We start from the raw sequence: 24528 nt of genomic DNA, 5'->3' as shown, positions 1-24528 counted from the left end.
CCACATTCCAAAAACATGCTAGGTTAATTGTTGACTCCAAATTGTCCATAGGTATGAATGTGAGTGTGAATGGTTGTTTGTCTATATGTGCCCTGTGATTGGCTGGCGATCAGTCCAGGGTGTACCCTATCTCTCGCCTGAAGACAGCTGGGATAGGCTCCAGCACCCCCGCGACCCTCGTGAGGAAAAAGCGGTAGAAAATTAATGAATGAATGTATTGAAATAGAACCTGATAAGAAAATGCATATTTACATTCTGGAAAGGTGTATGCGGGCATACTCACTTCCTGTCAAAATATATGCTGTGGTTGCACAATTGATGTCATGCGACCTAAAACAAACACGCTCATTTGAATATGCTCTGCACCGGATGATATTTATAGGCCTAACGTGTATCCGCTGAGAATTAATGCTCAGTAGTTGCTCTATTTACGCAGATGCCTTCCTGCCTCCTTCTGAGTTGAGAGAACCACATAGCTGACTCTCGTGTGAGAGCCCGTCATGGGTTTGATGGAGACGGTTGATATCTGTGAGGCTGTAAACAACGGTGGTATTTTTGGCATAGTGATGGTCGTGTTTGATAGTGGACAATGTTGTAACAATCTGGCACAATGTCAATTCATGCACTGAGAGCTTGATGAAAAAACAGCTACACGGGTTATGTTTAAATAATTATTGCACACTTTCTGTAAATTCTATCAACTTCTTTTCACTTCTCATAAATCACCGTGTTTCTCTGCAGCTGGGTTAGCACCGTTAGCGCTTCTATCCCATGTTCCCCGTGACGACAAACGGTAAACATGGTTAATGCCGTCTTTTAAGACCTTTATACCGTCTTTTTCTCATCTATCACTGTGTTTCTCTGTAATATAAATATAATAAAATTAATATTTTTTCTTAGCTTAGATTATTAGCAAATCTAACTAACTAATCACCAGAAAATGTAACTATTTATTTCCTTATTTGGCTGAATATGTTAAATGATTCAAATAGACACTTAAAAAAATACATTTTGTAATATTTTCTCGATAATATAAATATAATAAAATAATATTTTTTTCCCACACACTGTTGGGTATATTAGCTTAAATTATTAGCAAAGTAACTAACTAATCACCAGGAAATGTAACTATTAATTTCCTTATTTGGCTGAATATGTTAAATGATTCAAATAGACACTTAAAAAATACATTTTGTAATATTTTCTCTATAGTATAAATATAATAAAAATAATAATTTTTCCCACACACTGTTGGGCATATTAGCTTAAATTATTAGCAAAGTAACTAACTAATCACCAGAAAATGTAACTATTTATTTCCTTATTTGGCTGAATATGTTAAATGATTCAAATAGAATCACTTAAAAAATACATTTTGTAATATTTTCTCGATAATATAACTAAATAAAAATATTTTTTCCCACACACTGTTGTGCATATTAGCTTAAATTATTAGCAAAGTAACTAACTAATCACCAGAAAATGTAACAATTTATTTCCTTATTTGGATGAATATGTTAAATGATTCAAGTAGACACTTAAAAATATATATTTGTAATATTTTCAGCTATTGCCATTCATTCTTCAGTGCAGAAAAAAGCTTAATTTGGTCTCCTTTTTGGGATTTATCACCTGTGTTGGCACTATCGACAGCCGCCTTCCTAGCTACTAATTTAGTTGAGTCGATGTGGGAGGTTTCATAAGATTCTAATTACTTGGCATCGACCTGAAGAGATACTTTGCCCTGGAGCAAAGATATTTTATTCGAAACTGGACACAGGTGATCCCTTTCACTAATTGTGATGCTACAGGTATCGACTAGCTGGATCTCAACCTGGTCCATCAAAGGTGATGACGATTTATGCAAAACATTTACATTGCGTTATACATTTAGAATTAGTTTTTTCTTATACGAAAAGCCAAATGTCATTGACATTATAACTAGTATAATGTTATACTAGTATAACTAGTATAACTAGTCCCAGACATTTAAAAAAACTACCCCTTCAGTATCAGCTATTTTACACAATAATGTGTATTTTCAAGGTACACAGAATATTGTGTTCTGTGGCTACATAAACATGGAACGTACCATCAGAAAAAAATATCAATATAATATCAGCGATATATAAAGAAAGTTTCTTTCTACTAGGGCTGGGCAATATGGACTAAACCTCTGTAGTCTCGGTAGTCACATGTTTGATGCCGTCTTTGAAGACCTTTATACCGTCTTTTTCGCCATTCACTCCCGCGATTGGAGCTTCTCCACCTCCATATTTCCGTGGGGATATCCAATCATTCCACGTAGTGAAGGGATGCTCACAGATGTTAACAGCTGCTCCCAAGTGTCAACAATGACCCAAGCAGCAAGCTCCGAACGTAATAAGATGAAAATCTATAGCTGCACATTTGCTTAAGGGGTCGGTATGGCACAAAACAATAAGGAAGTCATGAATAAAGCACTATTAAACACTAAAAAAGCTGCAGGAGACACAGAGCAAACAACCATTCACACTCACATTCATACCTATGGACAATTTGGAGTCGCCAATTAACCTAGCATGTTTTTGGAATGTGGGAGGAAACCGGAGTACCCGGAGAAAACCCACGCATGCACGGGGGAGAACATGCAAACTCCACACAGAGATGGCCGAGGGTGGAATCGAACCCTTGTCCTCCTAGCTGTGAAGTCTGTGTGCTAACCACTCAACCTCCGTGCCACCCGTATATAAGTAGGTCTTTGGCATTAAATTAGTTAATATACTCACATTTTATGTTTGTGGACATGAATTTACATTTTTTTGTGGGTAAAACAAAATGTCTCCATTCATGTACATGCAAAACACACAATTTCTCCATTTTTTCTTGCTGTTGAACAACCTTCTACTTGTCACAACTTGACAAGCAGCCACACGGGTTCCTGTTTTGACAGACGCTTTGCGGGGGCAACTGTTTACCCTCCCTCTTTTCATTCAGCATTGGAGGTGGTTGTGTGTGTGTGTGTGTGTATTGAGTGGGAAAAGCATGTTTGCAGCATCTTTGGTACCTTTTTCTCCACCTGCCAATTTTCACCATGGATGGACCTCTCATAAGTAGAACAGCAACTTCAACCAGATGTTCCACCCACAGACAGGTATGAACTCACTATGACTTCCCACTATGGTTTTCCTTCTGTTTGGGTATTACCGCATGCTGTATATCCACAGCACTTCCAATCACTAAATTATTCATCATAAATGTCTGCGATTGTTTATATTTTTCTCTAATCTGAAAGAAGTATATGATTATAATAATAACATGATGATGATATTTAGAAAAAAAAAATGAAATTAGCTATAAAATAGGTATGTATTTGTTGTTGCCTTTCATTCCGTCTGTAAAAACGCCATCTTGTGAATATACAGGTAGAGGAAAAAGAATCCTACTAGTATACTGAGATTGTAACTCAGTCTCATATGACGAGATGCAGTGATGGAAGTTAGAACAGAACAGAACAGAACGTGGCAAAGCCGGTGAGCATGTGTGCAAATATGAGAACATCCGAAACCGACAAACAAGACCGTGGAAAGCAGATCAAGGAATTAGAATTCCAATTCCTTCCATTCTTCCTGTCTTCATCCTTTGGCATGGAAGGAATTGTAATGTTGTTGTCATGGTGTTACAGCGGAAGCAGACAAACAGTCCTTGATTTATGGCGTTCATGGTTATGTACATGCTCGCATAAATTAATTAACAGCCCGGAAAACACAAGACATTCTTGAACTTAAACTATATTAGGAAAGCAGGAAGTGAACAAATGAAATTGGAATTGGAATTGGAATTGGAATTAGAATTCCAATTCCTTCCATTCTTCCTGTCTTCATCCTTTAGCATGGAAGGAATTGTAATGTTGTTGTCATGGTGTGACAGCGGAAGCAGACAAACTATATTAGGAAAGCAGGAAGTGAACAAATGTAACAGTTACTGATTGTAAAAGTACCAGGTGGAGGGGTAGGATTTAATAAGCTTTGCTTCTTCCTACTCCTTTTGGACATGTGGAACTATGTGAAATTATGTGATGCATTCAATTGTAATCTGATGCATGTTCATTACCATTACCAACTAGTTACAGCACAAAAAAATAAGATTTGACCTCTCCAATTTTATGTCATCTATCTCTGTTTATCTCAATAGGTGGAGACGTGTATTTGGAAGGAATCGCCTATGTTACATCTCAGTACAAGTCAGCCAATAAGGACGTTTCCTCCCATGTGACCTGCGCATCAGACAGCAGCAATATTCAACTGGTCTTTAACAGCACCACTGATGTCATCATAGCCAATAGCCTGTATTGACGTCAATGACATTTCAGTGCAGTAGAATGCAACTGTAGCATCACAGAAAAGGCATCTAACCATTACATATACTGGAACCATTATACTGATGTTAGTGGGAAACGTCACCTTCTTGCATGGACCTCCATAAAACCAGTTAAGACCAAGTGTGATGACTCAAGTCGACGCTTCTCAGATAATGCTTCAGTTGTGTGCTGTTTATCCTTATTGGCCATACCTGCACCTGTAAGGTACATAAAAGATAAGGTAACATAGTTTAAAAAAAAAACAGTTTAAAATGTATAAATATGGTTAGAGCATTTAAGAGTAGTAATAGTTCATGTCATACATATAAAATTCAGTTGTAAAAGAAAAAAAGACACCCTACTATTTTTTTTATATGTTTGTGTCTAAAATAACCAAATCTCCATTGTTGTTGGTGTTTGGGTGTAATACCGCAAGATCCACTAGGGGGTGCTAGCAGCGATGGTGGTATAGAGTGGGTGAATATACGTCAAGTCATAGTGGATTGTCTTCCTTATTCTGTACCACAGGTTAGTATAAAGTAGAAATAATTTATGTAAACGACTGTAAAGAGTGTAGAAAGTTGCTAAAGTAAACAGCTAACTGCAAAGTGGTTTGTTTTAAATGTTTTTTAGAGCATTTGAGCACATGTGAAATGGCTAACGGCTAATGCTAGCAGTCCTTAATGTATGGTGAATAGCATTAAGCAGGCTAACTGCAATATGTGAAATGTGGTTACTGATAGTATTGTGCTAAATATATGTGAAAAGTATACATCGGCTGTGGAAATTGTCACTCGATTGACATGTAAAGACAATGTCTTAACATCACAAATGTTTAGCTGTTTAAATGTTTGTTTAACCAATAATACTGGAAACAAATGGTAGGTTGGTTTTTCCACCAGAGTTCTGTTACTAACTCTCCATTCTATTCCTCTTCCATTCTGTGGTCAATTAAAGTTAATTACATCTGGATGACAATATATTTTAGCATCTACTTCAGCACTAAAAGTGTCACATTGCACAAAAAAATGTATTGTGGACTATCATCTCCGAGGTTTTATTTCTAGAACCAGGCGGCTTTTGTCTTCTGCTACCATATATGGAGCGTCCTAATTAGAGACAGGGAGCATCCTCAGGCAGTTATCAGGCTGCTTTGTGCGCTTGTATGTTGCTCTTTGTGTCTCTTGTGTGTTGACGGAGTGTGTAGTTGTTAACAATGTCTGTTGATGGTATAGGAAAGGTGTGTATGTGTGCGCTCGTGTTTAGACCGGCGGTGCAGTCGTCGAGGTAGTATCAGTGGATTAATTACCCAGAAGGGAACCTGTCTACCCTTTCCACTCACACAGGGGAACACATAGTACACACACACACACACACACACAAAGTCACAAATAGGAACCATAAAATGTCAGAACAACATTATTGCTGTTCAAACCAAGATAGAAAATGCAATACCAAAGTTTACACATGCGATAATGTGTTCATATTTTTGACTCTCGGGAATTGAGTACCGTATTTTCCGGACTATAAGTCGCACTTTTTTTCATAGGTTGGCTGTTCCTGCAACTTATACTCCAGAGCAACTTATAAATGAAAAAACTGTTTATGTTACATAAAAACTGGACACCTTTTCTGTTTGTTTATTTTTTGTGTAGCTGAATAACCATTGTGTTAGCATATCTTACACCTATTCAGCCTGTTCTCTATTCTTTTATTGTTAGAACTTGCCTTCCAAGAGGACGTAATGTCTGTTTTGGTCAAGTAGTTTTTAAAATAAATTACCCTCAAAAAATGCGACTTATACTCCAGTACGACTTATGTATGTTTTTTTCTACCGAATTATGCATTTTTGGCCTTGTGCGACTTATACTCAGGAGCGACTTGTAGTCCAGAAAATACAGTAGTTTGTAAAATAAATTACCCTCAAAAAATGTGACTCCAGTGCGACTTGTGTATGTTTTTTTTTACCGAATTATGCGTTTTTGGCCTTGTGCAACTTATAGCCTGGATACGGTAGTTTGTAAAATAAATTACCCGCAAAAAATGCGACATACTCCAGTACGACTTATGTATGGTTTTTTTTCTACCGAATGATGCATTTTTGGCTTTGTACGACTTATACTCCGGAGCGACTTATAGTCCAGAAAATACGGTAGTTTGTAAAATAAATTACCCACTAAAAATGTGACTCCAGTGCGACTTGTGTATGTTTTTTTCTACCTAATTATGCATTTTTGGCCTTGTGTGACTTATACTCCGGAGTGACTTATAGTCCAGAAAATACGGTAGTTTGTAAAATAAATTACCCGCAAAAAATGCGACTTATACTCCAGTGCGACTTATGTATGTTTTTTTTTTTCTACCGAATTATGCATTTTTTGGCCTTGTGCAACTTAAAGTCCAGAAAATACGGTAGTTTGTAAAATAAATTACCTGCAAAAAATGCGACTCCAGTGCAACTTATGTATGTTTTTTTCTCCCAAAGTATGCATTTTTGGCCTTGTGCGACTTATACTTCGGAGCGACTTATAGTCCACAAAATACAGTAGTTTGTAAAATAAATTACCCGCAAAAAATGCAACTCCAGTGCGACTTATGTATGTTTTTTTCTACCTAATTATGCATTTTTGGCTTTGTGCGACTTATACTTTGGAGCGACTTATAGTCCAGAAAATACGGTAGTTTGTAAAATAAATTACCCACAAAAAATGCGACTTGTGTATGTTGTTTTCTACCGAATTATGCATTTTTGGCCTTGTACGACTTATACTCCGGAGCGACTTATAGTCCAGAAAATACGGTAGTTTGTAAAATAAATTACCCGCAAAAAAATGCAACTCCAGTGCGACTTATGTATGTTTTTTTTCTACCTAATTATGCATTTTTGGCCTTGTGCGACTTATACGCCGGAGCGACTTGTAGTCCAGAGAATACGGTACTTTGTAAAATAAATTACCCCCAAAAATGCAACTTATGTATGTTTTTTTCTACCGAATTATGCATTTTTGGCCTTGTACGACTTATACTCCGGAGCGACTTATAGTCCTGAAAATACAGTAAATGGAATTATATTATTTCTTATGCTGCAAACTGTAGAAAGGACAAGGTCATGGGTACAAGCGGTGAAAATGAGTTTTCTCCGTAGGTTGAATACCCAGGACACGTTGGAGAGACTACAACAACAATGTGACATGTAATGTATTCACTGCTATCCACTGATCTTACTGAAACCGTACTGAAATGATAATAAAGCACCACATGAGTAACTTAATCCGTGTGACTATTTCTGTCTCTTCTGTATGCTTTCATTTCTATTCAGAAGAAGGGATTCTTCTTTTTTCTGATTGAGGTCTTTTTATTTGTGTCTTTTGGAGTGCAAAACTCAGCATTTTTCCTCTCCTTTTCCACAGAATCGCATGCACGAGTCGCTGATGCTGTTTGATTCAATCTGCAACAACAAGTTCTTCATTGACACCTCCATCATTCTCTTCCTCAACAAGAAGGATCTCTTCGCAGAGAAGATTAAGAAGTCGCCACTAAGCATCTGTTTCCCTGAGTACACAGGTAAGAGTCCTTTCCCGAGATTGCATCAAGATTGAAGACCAATATTGTGAAACAATACGAGCGAACCTTTACGACCTTGATCTTGTTTAAAGGGGACCTATTAAGCTTTTTTCCACTTTTCTGACCTATAAATGTAGTTTATGTTGTATTATCGTGTTAAACGTAGCCAACATTTCAGATAATGAGGTTTGCGTATTTGGAAGTGAGCCCTGAAAGAAGTTTAGGATGGCTTAAAACGCTCGGTTCCACTGAGTTTTGGGACGTCAAAGGATTTTTTTTTTTATCAGTGCCCTAACTGTTTATTTTGTGTAAGTAATGGAATAAAAGTAGTTGTCTTTGTAGCATTATAGAGTGTGCATACAGGGAGCGGATTTGGCTGTCCAGTCTCTACTTCCGGGTCAGATTCGGGATCCAACACATATGGCTCTATGTTAAAAGTCGACATTTTGAAATGATAAATCACTGTTTATTATCAACACCTACACCAGGGGTGGGCAAACTATGGCCCGGGGGCCACATGCGGCACACCAAGCGTTTGAATCCGGCCCGCCAGTTGCTTTCTCATTAGTTCAACTTTTAACATACAAACTGGCAACATGACTTGCAACAACAAAACTCATTCATTCATTCATTTTCTGCCGCTTATGCTCACGAGGGTCGCGGGGGTGCTGGAGCCTATCCCAGCTGTCTTCGGGCGAGAGGCGGGGTACACCCTGGACTGGTCGCCAGCCAATCACAGGGCACATATAGACAAACAACCATTCACACTCACATTCATACCTATGGACAATTTGGAGTCGCCAATTAACCTAGCATGTTTTTGGAATGTGGGAGGAAACCGGAGTACCCGGAGAAAACCCACGCATGCACGGGGAGAACATGCAAACTCCACACAGAGATGGCCGAGGGTGGAATTGAACGCTGGTCTCCTAGCTATAAGGTCTGCGCGCTAACCACTCGACCGCCATGCAGTCTGGTCCCCCGAACAATTTTGTTAACTCAATGCGGCCCAAAGTCAAAATATTTGCCCACCCCTGTCCTATAACGACGAAAGTAGAAAGAAGGGTTCGGCAGCTCTCTGGAAGTCCTCGGGAGTGCTAGGGACCGTGACCATTCACAGCAGAGCGGAATGAATTAAAACAGACCGTTTTGGAAATCCAAGGAAATACAGCTGGAATAGGTGTAGATTCTGGAAGATCTAAAAAAAAAAAAAGATCTTTCTCTAGATCTAAAAAAGCAGGTTATTGCGTCTAGCTGAGCTATAGGAGTCCAAAACTCAATACAACGGGTCGAAAAATGAGCATCAACTACTAAAGCGGAAAATATAACATGTAACTGCAACTGTTGAGTGCCCGCAAGGCATAACGGGTAGTCCAGCAGAAACAACAATATGAGCTATGACATCCTCAGCATATTTTGTGATCAAGCAAAAATGTGACAGACAAAAAATGTTGGGAAAAGGAGTACCACAAGCTACCCAGCATGCTCTGCGGCAAGACGATATGTGTGGAATTTTGGCATGGGAATTTTGCATAGATATTTATTTGTATGCACATATGGTGCTATAGGTAGGTTACATTGCGGGTCACGTGTTGACGTATGGAAACGCCCAAGATGCTTCGAGTTTGCCAAGAACCAAAGCATCATGTGACATTAGCACTACTTCCTGTCTCCCTCGTCTCCACCCAGGACCAAACACCTACGAGGACGCCGCGGCTTACATCCAAGCACAGTTCGAGAGCAAGAATCGCTCCCCAAATAAGGAAATCTACTGTCACATGACCTGTGCCACAGATACAGGGAACATCCAGGTGGTGTTTGACGCCGTCACAGACATCATCATCGCCAACAACCTCCGAGGATGTGGCTTGTACTAAGCACGCCATGTAATGCCCCCCACCTCTCATCACTTCCTCTCTCTCCTTCCTTTCCTCTTCATTTCCTCTTCCTTTTTCCTCATTCCTCTTCCTCTGGCACTGCTATGGATTATGACGATGGTGACAATGCTGATTATTAAAAAAAAACAAAAAAAAAACAAAGAAAGAAAAATGCAACTAGGTACATAATATTGAGGATAATTTAGAAAATACTAGGCATACATATATAATATATACAGTATATATGTATGTATATATACATATAATATATATATATATACTATATATATATATATATATATATATATATATATATATATATATGTATATATACAATGTTTTTAGTTCTTGTCTCTTGCTTGGTCTTCTCCCACTGATGTTCTCCGGCCTGCCGCCAATCAAACAAACGTGTTTTAAAAAGGAAACGCCAAACTCCGCGACCCTGAAAACCCGCTCGAACAAAGTTGATGACGTCTCTGTTCTAATCTTTTTCCTTTTTCCCCGTGCTGTCTTTTGTTGCTAACAAACATCTTTTTTTTTAATTATTATTATTACCTTGAATATGGATTGTGTTTTATATGTATGTATTTATTACATCAGCCTGTACACATATTTTTATTCATATTATGTTTCACCTGACACCTTTGTTGTGTATTATTTTTCTTGCAATAGTAGTGTTTATGTAGTAACAATCTTGAATAAATATGTGAAAATGTCTGTCATTTAAAAAAAAAAAAAAAACATTAGACAGGTCGGCCAATCAAAACCTTTCAAAAAAAAAAAACTCCAGACCTGCTGAAACAGATTAACATTATTTTTTTGTTTACATTCGCAGAGACACTTTGAAAACCTTACACTTATTACACTTCACTGTTCCACAAAGAGTCCCGGCATGGACAGGAAGTGGGTCTCCAAACCTGGTTTTAGGAAGTATGTGAAAATATCAGTGCCAGGTGAGACATGCAGGTACTGTACTGTATAGATAGTTAATGCCTGTATGTGCAAGTACATGTTATAACTACCTTTTCTCACTATTCTAGCCTCTACTAATATTCTCAGTGTAAGGAAGCTTGGTCCTGGTTTGATAACGGTTGATTAATTTATTAATTTATTTATTGACGATCACCTACATACCGTTTCTCTTTCTCAACATGTACGTACATATGTACGTACATACTCACACCCCCATTCATGCATGGCACCCTGGCATACTGCTCTTACGTAGACGTTGAAAGGGGAAGTCCAAGCCCTACTCTCTCCCCTTCCTGTTTCTCTTAAAGCTTTGACATGGATAGCATGATCTACTCAAGCCTTTGTATAACGTCACATGGATATACAGTGGGATGCTCCCTTCCTTACTTTTTTTTGTCACACTTTATTAAACAGATCATTAAACAAATTTAAATATTAGTCAATGACAAAATGCAGTTTTTAAATGAAACATTTCCTGTGTGAAACATTCATCCAAGAGGTCACAAAAGACCCCACAGCAAAAATCCATGAATATTAGTCAATGACAAAACGCAGTTTTTAAATGAAACATTTCCTGTGTGAAAAATTCATCCAAAAGGTCACAAAAGACCCCACAGCAAAATCCATAAATATTAGTCAATGACAAAACGCAGTTTTTAAATGTAACATTTCCTGTGTGAAAAAAATCATCCAAGAGGTCACAAAAGACCCCACAGCAAAATCCATAAATATTAGTCAATGACAAAACGCAGTTTTTAAATGAAACATTTCCTGTAAGAAAAATTAATCCAAGAGGTCACAAAAGACCCCACAGCAAAATCCAAAGAACTGCAGGCATCACTTGCCTCGGTTAAGATCAGAGTTCATGACTTCAACTATAAGGAAGACTTAACAATACTTGTTTTTCCCAAAACAAAAACCACAGCTGAAGAAAAAGAACTTTAAGGCTCATCTCAATTTTGCCAGAAAAAATCTTGATGATCCCCAAGACCTTTGAGAAAATACTCAAAAATACATTTATGTTCTGACATAAATGTAACACCGCATTTCAGGAAAAAAAAACATAACGGTAAAATATAGTGGAGGTAGTGTGATGGTCCGGGGCTGTTTTATTGCTTCAGGTCCTGGAAGAAGTGCTTTGATAAACGGAACCATGAATTCTGCTGTCCTGAAGGAGAATGTCCAGCCATCTGTCCATGACCTCAAACTGAAACCAACTCGAGTTCTGAAGCAGGACAATGACTCAAAACACACCAGCAAGTCCACCTCTGAATGGCTGAAGAAAAACCAAATGAAGACTTTGGAGTGGCCTAGTCAAAGTCCTGACCTGAATCCTATTGAGATCCTGCTGCATGACCTTAAAAAGGTCAATTCATACTTGAAAACCCTCCAATGTGACTGAATTACAACAATTCTGCAAAGATGATAATTCTTCCACAGCCCGACAGTAGAAAGGTTTACATGGAACCAAATATTCCAATTCCATTTGGGTTATTTGCTCAAACCGGAAAGAATCTAACCTTTGTATACACCTCATTCCGAAAGAAAAGTGACAATCCGAATGAATACATAATCGGATTCACAGGGGTGGAATATTCCTTTCCCCAATCCGATTGAGGTATCTTGTCATTCCGCTCAATCGGAAAGTTGTCAGACTGCGTTCTTCTTCGTGGTGTTTTTCTTCTTCTGTTGTTTATTGGCGGTTGGCAAGCAGCTTTCGTGTGCATTAGCGCCATCTGTGGAACAGAATCTAAACCCTTCTATACGCCATTCACAAGTCCAGTTTTATTAAAAAAGAAAATACATATCTATATAAAACATGTGCCGAGCTTAATTATAAAATATTAGCAAGATTGAAATTTATCTTTTCCTGTTCCTGGGTGCGTTCTTTCAGCGAATGCTGAGATATGACGTAACACGCAGCTCCAGACGTTCTTCGATTTTAAAAAAAATGGAGGCGAGCAATCGGCACTGGACTGCTAAGGAAAGTTTGTTTTTGATTCAAACTAAATTTCAAGACTGGACGAAGGAAAAACTGGCAATACGGAGTTATTCCAACAAGTGAAAGAAAAAAATGGAGGAAGTCGGTATCACGTGATGTTGGTGTTTACGTTTTACTGCGCATGCCCCATTGACTATTCTGGTTGATTATAGCTGCGCATGTAGACACATGATTGGAATATTCCTTTCCATGTATACATACCATTGCTTTCGGAAAAGTCATTCGGAAAGATTCCATTCGGAAAGAGAAAAAACTCATGTAAACGTGGCTAGTGAGAGACTCATTGCAAGTTATCACAAACGCTTGATTGCAGTTGTTGCTGCTAAGGGTGGCTCAACCAGTTTTCAGTTTCAGGGGGCAATCCTTTTTCACACAGGGTCATTTGGTAGGTTTGGATGTAAAAACTGTATTTTTTTGTTCGGTTTTGTTGTGATTTATTAATATTGACATTTGTTTAATGATCTGAAACATTTAAGTATAACAAAGATTTAAAAAATAAACCAGGAAGGGGGCAAACACTTTTTTTCATTTGTTAAAATGATCAAAAACACTGAAAAAAATTAGAGCAGGGGAGTTCTTGAACGCAACATACTATCAGTTGGATATATGGGAGGCTGTTGGAAAGTGTAGATTTAAGGATTACGGAATTTAAAATGGAAAAAAAAAAGATTTTAGAGCAAGAATGACAACAATGGAATGACTGAAATGAACATGGGTATTACATAACAATGATCATAATGATCTTAAATATTATTAAAAGACTTCATGTGCTTTGTAGCTTCAGAATTTCTTTTTTTTCTCCCTCGATTTAACTTTTTTAAGTCAAAATATAGATTTTGCAATAGGTTCCAGATAGACAGGAAGTTGATTCGGAACCGTAGTGTTCTCAGATGATGTTATGCTTTGTAATGCTTTGAACTGTGCACCACATCCCGACCCCCTTTTGCCTGTTTCCCTGCATTAGAACCCGTTTCCTCACTTTAGCCTGAACGATTAAACGATAATATTCTAACAATATCTATTTTTTATTATTTCAGAAAAATAAAACACTTTTTTTTTTTTAGGGAGGGAGGGGAAGAGCACATTTTTTTTGCTGCATCGGCTCATTGGTGATGCCACATATTCACACATTGCTGTATTAAAAACAAAAAAAATCTCATTTCCTTCTGTGTTATTAATTAATGTGACACAACTTCCAGGTCTACAGCGAAAAGCACAGTCACACACACACGCACACACTTTCTTACACTTAGGCGCTACGTAGAAATTTGAAAATGTCTTATCTATCCATCCTGATTCTATGTTCACCCTCATGGATCTAGCTTTCAAACTATGTATGTAGACTTCTCTTTACTGTCCTCTTATAGTTTTTAAAATTGTACAACATGATATACATGTTTTGTTTTCTTTATACTTTCATTCACTTTTTTTTAATTTTAATTTTTACCCTAAATGTTCAGTTCTTTAACCAGTGAATGCTTTTTTTTCTGTGCAGCTTTTTCTCTCTCCCTCCTCTTTAGTGAATGGTTGTTATTTCATGTGGGATGTCCGTGCTGGAAAAACCAATCGAATGTAGTGTTTACATTAAAAAGCCACTGTTTTCATGACTACAAAAAGTCACATTTGTGTTTTCTGTCCCAGTCTACCAATGATTTGCTGTGATAATTATGCTCTATGGACAAAGGTTCGACACCTGACCATGATGCAGACAGGAAGAGAACCGGGGGCCGTTTCGATTGTTGTGGTAAGATGTCTTTGTCCACTCATCCAGAAGAATATCTGTGAGTATGTTGGATATTCTGTGTCCTTAATCATTCCAGATGTGTTTGCTAGGGGTGGCGGTCACGGCTTTAGACACCTTTTCCGCAACTCATTCATTCATTTTCTACCGCTTTTCCTGCTGGAGCCTATCCCAGCTGTCTTCGGGCAAGAGGCGGGGTACACCCTGGACTGGTGGCCAGCCAATCACAGGGCACATATAGACAAACAACCATTCACACTCACATTCATACCTATGGACAATTTGGAGTCGCCAATTAACCTAGCATGTTTTTGGAATGTGGGAGGAAACCGGAGTACCCGGAGAAAACCCACGCATGCACGGGGAGAACATGCAAACTCCACACAGACATGGCCGAGGGTGGAATTGAACCCTGGTCTCCTAGCTGTGAGGTCTGTACGCTAACCACTCGACCGCCGGTTCGGGCAGGAACTCAACATTGGAAGATTGATGTGGGGTGAATCTGAAATCTGATTGGTTCACAAAACAGGCCCATTGCTAATAGTGTTAAAGTGACAGGGGCCAGCACACCTGATTCTGAAGGCCCTGGGGAGATTATATTGACATAGCAATATTAATGCATTCATTCATTTTCTACCGCTTATCCTCACGAGGGTCGCCGGGGGTGCTGGAGCCTATCCCAGCTGTCTTCAGGCGAGAGGCGGGGTACACCCTGGACTGGTCGCCAGCCAATCACAGGGCACATATAGACAAACAACCATTCACACTCACATTCATACCTATGGACAATTTGGAGTCACCAATTAACCTAGCAAGAGAAAACCCATGCATGCACGGGGAAGCATATGTACTGTATATATTTTTTTTAAATATTTTTTTATAATTTTTTCAATTCCAAATGCTTCCCAAAGTTTATAGATGTCATTATAACAGTTATGTTAAGACTGTGTCTCTGAAAGCATATGATAAAATGAGTGACAGATATAAGAATATTCCCTCCAGTGTCATTTTTGTGAAAAAGGAAAGCTATTTAGCGTGAGAAATTGATGAAGATCTAATCTCAAGCCAATCTCATTGCTCAGTGTGAGCCGTGTTTGGCTTCATGCACAATGAAGTGGTAGCGTGGAACATCCAATTATAGTCACTCCATGCAGCAGAACCATACCGTATCTGCTAACCTGATCAGCTGCTGGATTGTAGCAAACTTTACATAATAATATATTGGATTTAGATGGATTGGATTCAAATAGCGCATTTTCGGACACCCAACTCAAAGATCCGCCATTAGGGGTGCACCGATTACAATTTTGTGGACATTCACCAATCTTTAAAAAGCATCTGCAGATTCTGATTTGTTTACATTTTTTTTTAATAACATACAGCATATACCAGGGGTGGGTAAATAAGATGTGGGCATAACAACGAATGCACAATTACACATGTCAAAAAACACCCATATATTACCACGCAAGGCATGCTGGGTATGCTTGCATTTTGACATGTTTGGCGCATTTTTACTAGACAAAGTACACATATATAAAATATATGTAATATAAATAAATATATATACGTATATATACAAAATACAAAATATATTGAGGAGATCGTCAGAGAAGTAAACAAGTATCTCTGTGTGGAGTTTGCATGTTCTCCCCGTGCATGCGTGGGTTTTCTCCGGGTACTCCGGTTTCCTCCCACATTCCAAAAACATGCTAGGTTAATTGGCGACTCCAAATTGTCCATAGGTATGAATGTGAGTGTGAATGGTTGTTTGTCTATATGTGCCCTGTGATTGGCTGGCGACCAGTCCAGGGTGTACCACGCCTTTCGCCCGAAGACAGCTGGGATAGGCTCCAGCACTCCCACGACCCTCGTGAGGATAAGCGGTAGAAAATGAATGAATATTAATTTAATCAGGTCTGTACGGTGATTGAGTGGTTAGCACGCAGACCTCACAGCTAGGAGACCCGAGTTCAATCCCACCCTCGGACATCTCTGTGTGGAGTTTGCATGTTCTCCCCGTGCATGCGTGGGTTTTCTCCGGGTACTCCGGTTTCCTCCCACATTCCAAAAACATGCTAGGTTAATTGGCGACTCCAAATTGTCCATAGGTATGAATGTGAGTGTGAATGGTTGTTTGTCTATATGTGTCCTGTGATTGGCTGGCCACCGGTCCGGGGTGTAACCTACCTCTCGCCTGAAGACAGCTGGGATAGGCTCCAGCACGCTCGTGACCCTAGGGAAAATAAGAGGTAAAAAAATGAATGAATGAAAAATATTTTATCTCACTCTAATTTCTGCTTTTTTGCATTTTGAATCACTACTTAGAACCTCTTTAAGATCCAAAAATGCAAATGTGAATTCTTGGAATTTTTCAACTAATCATAAAATTTGGAATAGGTGCACTACTCATGCTAGCACCATGGTTCCATGCACAAATTCACTGACTACCAATTGTAAATGAATAGATAGGAAATCACAGGAACAATAGTGACGTGCAGTGGGAGGAAGTGACAAGAGAATGAAGGTCATCTGTCAGTGCCTTGCTGTGAAAGAGTCTGACATCAAGCAGAATGATCAATTATCTGTCAGACGGAAGTGCTTATCCAGGTCCAAGGGACCGGTGACCGCCAATGGACCAACATGCGCATATAAGCGTTGTTTCCTGTCATATGCATTGGACAAAAAAAGAGCACAGTCGATGCCTAACCACTAAATATTTCCACGTACTGTTTTTTTTTTTTTTTTTTACATTTTTCAACAAATTCGCACATCAACATGATGATTTCTCAAACAAATGTGACAGTTTGATGTAAAGGATGTAGACGGGTGGCAGAAGGGGACAGCGGGTCGGAGTGAGACTGAAGTTGGCGTGCAGCTGGTCGAGCCAGCAGGCATATACTAAAAACTTTAAATAGACCAAAGGAAAACTGTCAGACAAAAGCGACAATGTCCACCGTGTGGCGCCACAAAAGCAACAACTACATACTGTACAGTACACTTCTATTGATTAGGAAATGACTTACCCATTAGTAAATGTAACTAGTTACCAAGGAAACTAATTATTGCATGACTTTTGTTGAAAAATCTTCAAATATATAATAAAAAATCAGATTTTGCTATGTAGTGGCGTGTAGTATCGAGAGAAGTGACTTGCAATTCTCTACCAAAACGTGAGGGGGCATTGTTTTCCAGGTTGACTAGCTATTTAGCTTCCTGTGTATTAGTTGTAGTAGTAGTAGTAGTAGTATTAGGAGCAATATCCAGGTTGTAAATATAAATATCAGTGCATAAAATGCCACATTTTACTGTCGGTAACGGTAACCCTGAATATCACGTACGTCACGTCCGCCTAGCGTTTTACGCACTTAGATCAAAAAAGCTCAATTCACATTAGCGGCGTCGATGCAGCGTCACTGACGTATCCCTCAGCTCTTTACTAATTCTTGAAATACAGCTGTAGTTTATTGTTTTGTCTTCTACAAGACGTAGCATTGGGCACTTTGCTAGCAAAACAAAAAATAACTTACTGTCAATATCGAAGCTTGTTGATATTGGGCGCCATGTGTTTTCTTTTCTTATGTTGTTCTTGTGTTTCTTATGATGTCCAAAAGTGTTTTTGGGGGTCATATAAAAGGTTTCTCCACTTCATCCATCGTCTTTGTTGCAAATGAGCACTGCTTAACATAACATGGGGTCTCTCAAGCTTTTATTTTCTTAAAACGGAAGTTTATTTTGACAACAGAAGCTGTTTTCCGGTGTTTCTCTTACTAGTATACTGTTGAATTGACGCGTAAACGCATCAAAAATACATAAAAGTGTATATTTTGCTAGTGTCAATACACACGTGCGTCAGATGCACGTGAGACTTGCCAGACTGATTAAAATATACAAAGGGTATGACGTGATGCGTTTAGTGTGAACACGTTTACATTTATTATGTTTCACGTTATGTGGAGTCATAAAATAGGATCTAGATTTAAATGTGCTGGGTGTTTAGGTTCAACTTTCTGCAATGTATTTTTTATTGACGTCACTTTCTATTCAAATAAAATAAATACAATATTTAATTCATGCATGTTTTGTCAGAAAATTTAAAGTGAAATTGAATGTACCCCAAGTTTGATTGAAGTAGGTATAGGATTCATTTGTATTTGTTCTCTTACTCTCCCTCGTGTGCTCTAAGTGCAGTACGAGAGGTGCCCCATCTGGTGGTCAAATTGGATACTGCACTACCACGCCTCATGGTTAAACAAATGCTGGGCAAGTAAAAGGACATCGAACAGACGGCAAATCAACACGTTGAGTGGATCGTGATACTTGAACCCAAACTGTATGACACATCACACCCAGACACTGATTTCTTACTCCCGACCTCCTAATACATCCATATTTTCTCTTGATGGAATTCCCTGCTTCCATGTTTCACTCCTATTCCTCCCACTGCTCCCACTCGATTAACTAGACTGGAGAACTAACCTGCCACTGCAACCACTAACACACACACACACACATACACACATCTAATAGATATTTATAGCACTCCAGCACCAGCCCTTCTGTTGCTAGGTTACCAACTAGCTCAGAATTCTCACACACTGCAGTTTCGGTTTGTTTGCAAAAATGACCACGTCACGAACAGTATGACGTGACAGTCATGCAACACGCACATGGCAAATATGAAAAGTGTACGTCTTTGTGTCCACGCAGGGGTAGCTGGGGATCAACTTAGACCACGCATGCTGAGTATAAACCATTCATTTTACAGCGGACTGTGGTTGCTACAGCAACCGCCTTTGGCTGCTTTAAAATGAGATGGTTGGAGTGGGTAAATATTGTTTTGTTTGGAGGAATAACTTTCTCATAATAGTTTGCCTAAGCACTGTAATAACAGTTTAACGCTTTAATTAATGCCATGAGGCTCATATGGCCTTTTCACTGATGAGGGCTTGCTAGATGAAATTGTACCAGAGCATATTTACCATTTTGTATATTGAAAAGATTAATTGTAAATATTAATTACGAGTGCACCCGAACGTCTCACAGCACAGAGGCCACAGTCACGACTAGGAAATAGACAAAGAATGACGTTGTTCGTTGATTTATATGAACAAGTTATATGAACAAGTAAGTAAGTTTGATGATTATGTTGAGTTGAAGAGTTTTTAAACTTGGGGATTTAATTTTTATCGGTGTGAAAAGCTGTCAAATGTACATGCGAGACATGTAGCTAGCTTTATCGCTAGTTGTATGTATTTTTGTGCTCTGGATTGATTAGCATGTTTGATAAACTTCTTTCAAATTAATACGCAGACTTAAATCATAGCGAATATTTCAAGTTGATGAAGATTTAAAAAAGGTTTATGATTTTGAATTAAAATGTTTGAACTGTAAAACGTTCGGGAATCACTGCTTTAATTTACCATGTTTCAATTCAGCATGGTATATTTATGTTACCACATGAGGGCGCTAAAGTTTGATTTATACACAAAATCAGCAGCGTCTCTCCACCTGGGAGACAGTAGTCACTGAACAATGCTGTTCCACAACCCTAATGTTGCACCTCCTGCTCTGCAGTGATTATAGGTTTTATTGGAATCATCTTACGAATATAAGACATAAAGTTTCAGAGTGTTTTAACAGCCCTGGGTCCCTTCCAGCAAATGCCATAGTCTTATCTACCCTGCAAATTGAATGTAATGATGAAGAGAAATTTAGTTTTTTTGTTTGTTGTTATTATGTGTCAGTCTGTTTATTGTTTGTGTATCATGCTCATGAAAAAAAATCTATATTTGCAAACAGGAATTTAAAAAAAAAGACAAACAGACAGACTGTCTGGACAAACACTGTAACTGATACACTAAATTGTTAGACCATGCGCCATTCCAAATTTATCTGTCAGTCGCGCCGCCCCACTGCCTGACACCAAGAATAAACATACACACACATGCAAGCATCGCATGTTATACACAGTGCTACATTTCTCGGGGAAAACAGTCACTGTATCATTTATTTTTTTTCAATAATAAAGAAAAACGCTTTAGTTGTGTTGAACAACCTTAGTAGTTCTCTTGTGTCCAAACTTTTAATCACATTTTGTGCACTATTATGCTAAAATCAATCAAATGTACGGTAGGTCAATAAATACTACACACATCTTAGTTTTGTGTTATACAAAAATATATATTATTAATAAATACATTTTTATTCACAATGCAGAGGGCCCATAAAAATTAGCTCCAGGCCAAATATTGCCGCTGCACTTTGGACATAATTTTTTTTTTACCTGTCAGATCTTCCAAAATGGAAAACAAACTTAGGAGAGAAAGTACTATATTATCATTGTAGAAATATTCGAAATACTGTGGACTCATTAATGATTTACCTCCTGCTTTTTTGTGCAGCGAGAGCAAAAATCCTTGTGTAGACAAGTCAAACCGAGTCCCATTTCCGCCGTCGGAGTTCCAGACAGCAAAAAGAAGCTTGCAAGCTGTAACATCTGCAGCACAATGTGTGTGTGAACATTATTGAACAGGAGAAGATGACACCAAGGTAGCTTACCTCAAAGAATTGATTCAAGAATGGCATCTCCCCGAGTCAGCTGCATGCCATTGGAGCATCATTAGCTTTTCTGTGTTGTGGATGCACTTTAAATATTTATTAGGGCTGCAGCAGCAGCTTTTTCAACAGAAAACATAACAAAATATTCCTGCGTGTCCTTGAATAACAATGAGGAGAACAAAAAAATATATTGGAAAAATATATAGGAAAAAACAAAGCATATAGGACAGCTTCTGTGTGTTTATCCGTCATAGGGATGCTATGTTGTGTTGTCACTTTAACTTGTAAACGTGGACACGTGCTGCAAAAATATGCTAAAACTAATCTAATGTAGGTCAAATGCTGCTAAACTATTTTGGGAAAAAGGCTCAATTCCAGCAAGAATAGTATAACTTTTTTTTCACTCTGTATACTGGAGTCCCATTAAAAACAAGCTGCAGGCCACAAATGGCTGCATTAGTTGCTAATGTGCGCTACGAGTGGTTAGCACGTACGCTGAGTTCAATTCCACCCTCGGTGGAGTTTGCATGTTCTCCCCGTGCATGCGTGGGTTTTCTCCGGGTATTCCGGTTTCCTCCCACATTCCAAAAACATGCTAGGTTAATTGGCGACTCCAAATTGTCCATAGGTATGAATGTGAGTGTGAATGGTTGTTGTCTATATATACATTTATATTTGGATTGATATTTGTATTGAACGACTGCACGGTGTTCTTGTGGTTAGCGCGCAGACCTCACAGCTAGGAGACCAGGGTTCAATTCCACCCTGTTTGCATGTTCTCCCCGTCCATTCCAAAGCCATTTCTAAAGCTTACAGACTCTAGCAAACCACAGTGAGAGCCATTATCCACAAATGGCAAAAATATGGAACAGTGGTGAACCTTCCCAGGAGTAGCCGGCCAATCAAATTGACCCAAAAAGAGAGCATCAACGACCCATACAAGAGGACAAAATGACAAACAGGCAAAAAAAAAAAGTGGTTAAAGCGCAGGCCTCACAGCTAGGAAACCCGAGTTCAATTCCACCCTCGGCCATCTCTGTGTGGAGTTTGCATGTTCTCTGGGTTCCTGCCACATTCCAAAAACATGCTAGGTTAATTGTCCATAGGTATGAATGTGAGTGTGAATGGTTGTTTGTCTATATGTGCCCTGTGATTGGCTGGCGACCAATCCAGGGTGTACCCCGGCAATGGTTGTTTGTCTATATGTGCCCTGTGATTGGCTGGCGACCAATCCAGGGTGTACCCCGCCTCTCGCCTGAAGACAGCTGGGATAGGCTCCAGCAACCCCCCCGCGACCCTTGTGAGGATAAGTGGTAGAAAATGAATGAATGCATTAATATTGCTACGTCAATGTCATCTCCCCAGGGCCTTCAGAATCAGGCGTGCTGGCCCCTGTCACTTTAACACTATTAGAAATGGGCCTGTTTTGTGAACCAATCAGATTTCACATTCACCCCACAGGTGCCCACAGTAACGTCTGCATTTTTTCATCCTCTGACGGGTTGACAAGCCGAGTTATGCCCACAATGGCTGACAAAAGAAAATAAATTGACATATATTGTGAATATATGTCCATCCGTCCATTTTCTATGCTGCTTATCTTTCAATCACCGGTATGCTGGAGCCTACCCAGCTGTCTTCGGGCAAAATTCTGGCCTTTGCACCCCATGTTGTATTATGTTTTTGGTATATTATTGTTGGTTTGTATAATTGTGACATGTGATAGTGGCTATTAAGAGATGGATTAGGTCATCAGTGGGGACCACTGAAGCCCCAGGTACTAAATACACCATCTGCCATTGTTATTGTCTTAACGATCTAAATGGACCGTTAAGTTTACGGCACACTCCGTCACCCTAACAGTGCAGCTTTGAACCATAATAATAATAATAATCATCTTCTTAACCATTGAAAATACTACTGGGTATTTACCTGAAGAGCCAACAGGAGCGAGACATACCGCTTCCTCTGCTAGCTTAGCTCCTTTTAATATATCACTACAGCAAAAAGTTAGCCTATTTCTAGAACATCTGTGTAGGATGAGCAGCAAATCAACGCTTTTCAAGGGATTCAGGCCTCGGGCTGCAGCATATGCTCGGAATACTTTGTTCATGAAAAGAAACCACGCTTTTTTTTATGACGTCTGTGTCATTGATTACCGGTCTCAATCACCTGACCACATATGACAAACAAAGACGACTACTTTACTGTGTCAAAGTGGCCATTTGTGCGCATGTTTGCTGCAGGCCAAACAGTGCGTGAGTGATTTAACAACTCTAGCTAGTGATGCAGTGAAGGGTTCATCAATTAGTCAGATCATCTGCGAATACGGGATCACGTGGGAATGTCAAGTGTTTTTTTTTATTTTCTTAGTGGTCACTTTAGTGCAGGGGTCTCAAACACAAGGCCCGCAGGCCAAATGTGGCCCGCAGGACACTAGTTTGAGGCCCCCGCCTTGATATGAAAGTTTAATGTTAGTGCGGCTCGCGCAAGTTTGATATGGATGCTGTATGGTATCATGTACCCAGAAAAAATTATTACGTTTGATTAATGTTCATGTTAAAAGTTAAATAACTTTTAATAGTTATCCTCCCTATCCGTGTGGAAGTGTTAAGATTTTGGCTATTTAAGTTTAAAGGAAATAACTTGAAGGCTACCGTTTAGGTCGCCAGCTCTCTAGTTTGCGAGTTAGCATGTGTCTCAAGACCCTGCAGTTGCGCAATATGTTGTAAATAAAAAAAAAAGTATAAATGTGACTATAGTCGTGTTTTGTCATGTCTACAGGGCTCTAATAATGCTTTGTTCATTTTAATTAACAAAGGACTGGACTGTGTACACACTTGACCAAACACAACGACTTAGCAGCAAACCGTACAGTATATTGCATAGCATACTACACATTGGTTTATGTATTTTTACATAATTAGTGATGACTTGTCTTTTAAGGTTTTTAATTGTGAGACCTTTCTGTATTTACTGTATAACAAAAAAATAAATGGAATTGAAAGTATAATAAAATTGAATTATTGAAGGAAAAGCTATAAATTGTATTAAATAATAATATTAACTATTGTAATAATATATAATAATAACTACTGATTTATCATAATCATGGCATCTATTATATATTATATATATATAATATATGATATTATATAATATATTATAATAATTATATTAGATTCTATTAAATAATATATAAAATATATATAATATGTTATAATAATTATATTAAATAATATATAATAAAAATATATTAAATAATAGTGTTGATTTATCATAAGCACGGCCTCTTTAATATCATGATCATGGTAGATATAACATTTTGTGCAGTACTGTCGACCTATTGAAATGTTTTTTTTTATTTTACTTCTTGTTAAAATTAGCTTTGGTAATTTAGTTTAAACAGGAGTTGAAAAACGTTACCATCTCTAATAGTCTTTCTTTTCGAGGGCGGCTTCCAATGGTTGTC

The 24528-nt window shown here is 38.5% G+C and overlaps 1 protein-coding gene across 1 annotated transcript in view; it reads left to right on the top strand.

The window, feature by feature from the left end:
• Positions 1-13913, top strand: part of LOC131130900 (guanine nucleotide-binding protein G(o) subunit alpha) — a 95423-nt gene extending 81510 nt beyond the window's left edge. Inside the window, exons 7-8 of the mRNA XM_058075015.1 lie at positions 7750-7903; positions 9593-13913. Of these exons, the coding sequence (XP_057930998.1) occupies positions 7750-7903; positions 9593-9780 (342 nt within the window). The 3' untranslated portion in view covers positions 9781-13913. The remainder of the gene's footprint in view (positions 1-7749; positions 7904-9592) is intronic.
• The last annotated feature ends 10615 nt before the right edge of the window (positions 13914-24528 follow it).

The sequence above is a fragment of the Doryrhamphus excisus genome, chromosome 6, assembly GCF_030265055.1.
Source record: "Doryrhamphus excisus isolate RoL2022-K1 chromosome 6, RoL_Dexc_1.0, whole genome shotgun sequence".
Taxonomy (NCBI): Eukaryota; Metazoa; Chordata; class Actinopteri; order Syngnathiformes; family Syngnathidae; genus Doryrhamphus; species Doryrhamphus excisus.
The sequence above is the reverse complement of the archived record's forward strand: the minus strand, read 5'-3'. Positions and strand labels throughout refer to the sequence as shown.